At 39.5% G+C, this 3,344-nt stretch overlaps 2 protein-coding genes across 2 annotated transcripts; both read left to right on the top strand.

The window, feature by feature from the left end:
- The first annotated feature begins 535 nt into the window (after window positions 1-535).
- On the top strand, window positions 536-1,834 carry LOC124556007. Its single transcript, XM_047130047.1, has 2 exons — window positions 536-1,153; window positions 1,241-1,834. Exons 1-2 carry the CDS (start codon window positions 536-538, stop codon window positions 1,832-1,834), a joined length of 1,212 nt encoding a protein of 403 aa, XP_046986003.1.
- Window positions 1,835-1,851: 17 nt separating this feature from the next.
- LOC124556813 lies at window positions 1,852-2,743 on the top strand. Its single transcript, XM_047130829.1, has 2 exons — window positions 1,852-1,927; window positions 2,042-2,743. Exon 2 carries the CDS (start codon window positions 2,150-2,152, stop codon window positions 2,558-2,560), a length of 411 nt encoding a protein of 136 aa, XP_046986785.1. The 5' UTR covers window positions 1,852-1,927; window positions 2,042-2,149; the 3' UTR covers window positions 2,561-2,743.
- The last annotated feature ends 601 nt before the right edge of the window (window positions 2,744-3,344 follow it).

Below are 3,344 nucleotides of genomic sequence, written 5' to 3'. Positions count from 1 at the left end.
TACATGTTTCTAAATCTTGGTGGTGGTGACAGGCTGATCTGTAGTGTAGCCCTAGGCTTAGTTTGGAATGTTGGCATAAAGCAGTCTGACATTGATTGTATGTACATACCACAACCATTTTTAGATTCTTACGACACATGAGTAGGAGAGACTGTCTCCATTACCATTATTTCACAGGCACCTTGCTTATAATAATTATTAGAGAGCTGCTAATATGTTTTGATCTTACTCAGTGTTATCTTGTGTATTTCAACTAAATTATTTCCTCAGAATAACACACAAATGCTGTACTTAAGTTTGTATTACTTATGCATTGTAATTTTATTTTCAGAGTTCTTTCTGTGGAAGGAACAGATGGAAGCTGAAGAGAAGGTTTCCTTCATAAGACCAAGGGGAAAACAGAAATGTGATTATTTTGTTTGCCACCGTTCTGGATATGTTGACAAAACAGCTTCAGGCAGAAGGTTAAGGGAACCTTCAATCAAAATTGGCGGCACGTGCCCTGCCTGTTTGGTAGTAAAAAATGTCATCTAACATGGTTAATGTCAAGTTCTACAGGACACACACAGGACACAGTCTCTCTGTGGGTAGCCTACATCTGACCACAGCTGACAGGGCAATGGTTGCTGAATTAATTGCACAAGGTGTTCCTGATACTACAATTTTGAAGAAAGTGAGAGAGAGCATTCAAGTTGGACTCTTCAGAAGAGTTCATCTTTTAAGCAAACAAGATATTAGAAATATTAGGAAAGAATACAAGCTGGACGATAGTAGTGCACACCAAGATGATGCAACCAGTGTTGATCTGTGGGTGAGACAACAAGAGCGCCTAGGGAAAGATTCCCCGGTGATTTATTACAAAGCCCAAGGCACTGAGGATAATGGAAACAAATTATCAGAAAGTGACTTTATGATAGTCCTTATGACTGAGTATCAGCAGAAAATGGCAAAAAAATTCTGTGCGGAAAAAGTTTTGATAGACAGCACACATGGCACTAATAAGTATAAATTTTATCTGACCACACTGTTGACCGTGGATGAATTTGGTACTGGATGTCCAGTTTCTTATTGCCTCAGTGCACATACTGACACAGGGTCCATGCAAGTTTTCTTTGAGCAGATTAAAAAATGTATTGGAAACATCAAAACAAAGGTAAGAAGACAGTTTCGTTAGAGAATGTTTGATCCACTGCTTGCTGAAAATAACTATAGCATTAACATGTGTGTTTGATTTTTATAGGTATTCATGTCTGATGACTGTGACTGCTACTACAGTGCCTGGAGTGTAGTTATGGGCCATAGTGAACATAGGTTGTTACGTACCTGGCACGTTGATCGGGCATGGAGACGGAATATATGTGCAAAAGTAAATGGGAATGCAATGCTGAAGAGTACTGTATACAAAGCTCTGAAAACTTTGCACTTACAGACAGATAGAGAGAAATTCTCAGAGCTGCTGGATGGCTTTCTTACTTGGTGTGCAGAGGAGGAAGGAACTGAGGAGTTTGGCAAGTACTTTAAAGATAGATATTCATGGAGGGCACATATGTGGGCATACAGCTACAGAATTGGACTTGGCCTTAATACAAATATGTTCTTAGAAGCAAACCATAAAACTCTTAAATACTCATACTTACTGAAGAAAATAAATAACAGAGTAGATAAATGTATCCAGGCCCTGTTGCACAGAACGAGGGACTCACTTTTTCAAAGATTAATAAGGCTTTGTAAGGGGACAGAGAGAACTACACGCAGTGCTGAAATAAGTAAGAGTCACAGAAGAGGTTGTGGTATCAATAAGGAACTGATACACTGTGTTGAAGATGGCACATGACATGTATACACCGTTTCTGATCGGCCCCCATATACTGTCACCTATACAGAGAACTCTTGCACTGCATGCCCATTGTCCTGTACTGAGTGCAAGGTATGTACACTTATTTTCAACAGTTAAATTCCTAGGTGTAACAACCATTTGTGCCAATTTAAGAGATGTTAATCCACATGTGTGTATTATGTATTATTTTGTATTTCTTTTCAGATCTGTGTGCACAGTTGTGTGTGTTCTTGCACAGACAATTTGATCAAGGGTAACCTCTGTGAACACATTCATGCAGTGGAAATCAGCAAAGGAACTGTAAAGCTCCCTATGCAAGACAGGTTCTGCAGAGAGTCATCTGTGCAGGAGTTAACACAAATAGTTGCTCAGCAGACTTCAGGTGCTGGCAGCACTGTTGACTACCGAGCTGCTTTGGAAGACAGGCTGACTATCGTGCAACAATTAGCAAGAAGTGCTAACAGTGAAACTGCTGGCTCTCTCCTTGTGTCATTTGATAAATTAATTAAAGAAATGAGGGCAGGCATTGCATCGCAAAAAGAACTCGTTGGTCCACATTTTCCAGTAACTTCAGCTCCACCAAATGAGACATGCAGGATTCAGAGACAGTTCCAATCAGTAAGGAAGACATGTGAAAAGAAGGAACATTCATTTGCAACACCATCCTGTGCAGAAATTGAGACGATTATACAAGACCTCTTGGGAAGTGGAAACAGTAGCTGAGACCATGTATATGCAAAAGACAAGTAAGGAAACCATCCAGTAGCTCTGAGATTTTTTTTTTTGTGCGCTTGGATGTGCAGGTTTTTCAGCACAGTGTACACAGTACTCTTCAACATTGAATTGCCATTTATGTTTTGCGCATGTCCTCTGACTCCACTTCTGGCCAGCATGCAAGGCACACAACCTGTGGTCAGCATAAACCACAACTGCACTCTCCTGGAATTGTAGTAGCTGTCACAATCACCAAACTGTATTGATAAAAGCTTTGATGATGAGACTGTTGTCTTGTGTTTGGTGTTTCTAGTAAACTTTTGTATCTGATCTAAGAAAAACCTGCATAGACGACGCTTAGTGTGTGTGTAGTGAGGCAGTAAATAACGGGATCTTGCACCTGATTCATCCACAGTCAACAGTGGTGTTACACAGCACATTTGCACTAATAGGTATAATTTCTTCTCAAGATTGTAGCATTAGAACACCATATGCAATTAACTCGGGAACATTTGCTCTTTCAGCTGTAGGCTACCAACAGAGAGATTGTGCTTTGTGCATGCTATATAGAACTTTACACTAACCATGCCATATTACATCCTGTAAAACTATGAAAGAGGCACCACAGCTGTGACCATATTCTGAATGGGATTGCCCTTTACCTTTTGACTGAGCTGCTCATTACATTACATTAAATTAATACTTATTCCATAGTTCATGAATACTACATTTAATAGTGGAATGTTATTGTTAGTTTTTTTTACAATTACTACTTCATATGCAAAAATCATAA

The sequence above is a fragment of the Schistocerca americana genome, chromosome X (genome assembly GCF_021461395.2).
Source record: "Schistocerca americana isolate TAMUIC-IGC-003095 chromosome X, iqSchAmer2.1, whole genome shotgun sequence".
Taxonomy (NCBI): Eukaryota; Metazoa; Arthropoda; class Insecta; order Orthoptera; family Acrididae; genus Schistocerca; species Schistocerca americana.
Note: the sequence above shows the minus strand (reverse complement) of the source record. Positions and strands in the feature narration are given on the sequence as shown.

What these genes read in the sequence shown, in the direction of transcription:
- LOC124556813 (XM_047130829.1), top strand. Translation starts at nt 2,150, where the DNA reads ATGCAAGACAGGTTCTGCAGAGAGTCATCTGTGCAGGAGTTAACACAA.
- LOC124556007 (XM_047130047.1), top strand. Translation starts at nt 536, where the DNA reads ATGGTTAATGTCAAGTTCTACAGGACACACACAGGACACAGTCTCTCT. An exon ending in TTGGAAACATCAAAACAAAG is followed by an intron (nt 1,154 to 1,240) that starts GTAAGAAGACAG and finishes TGATTTTTATAG; the next exon opens with GTATTCATGTCTGATGACTG.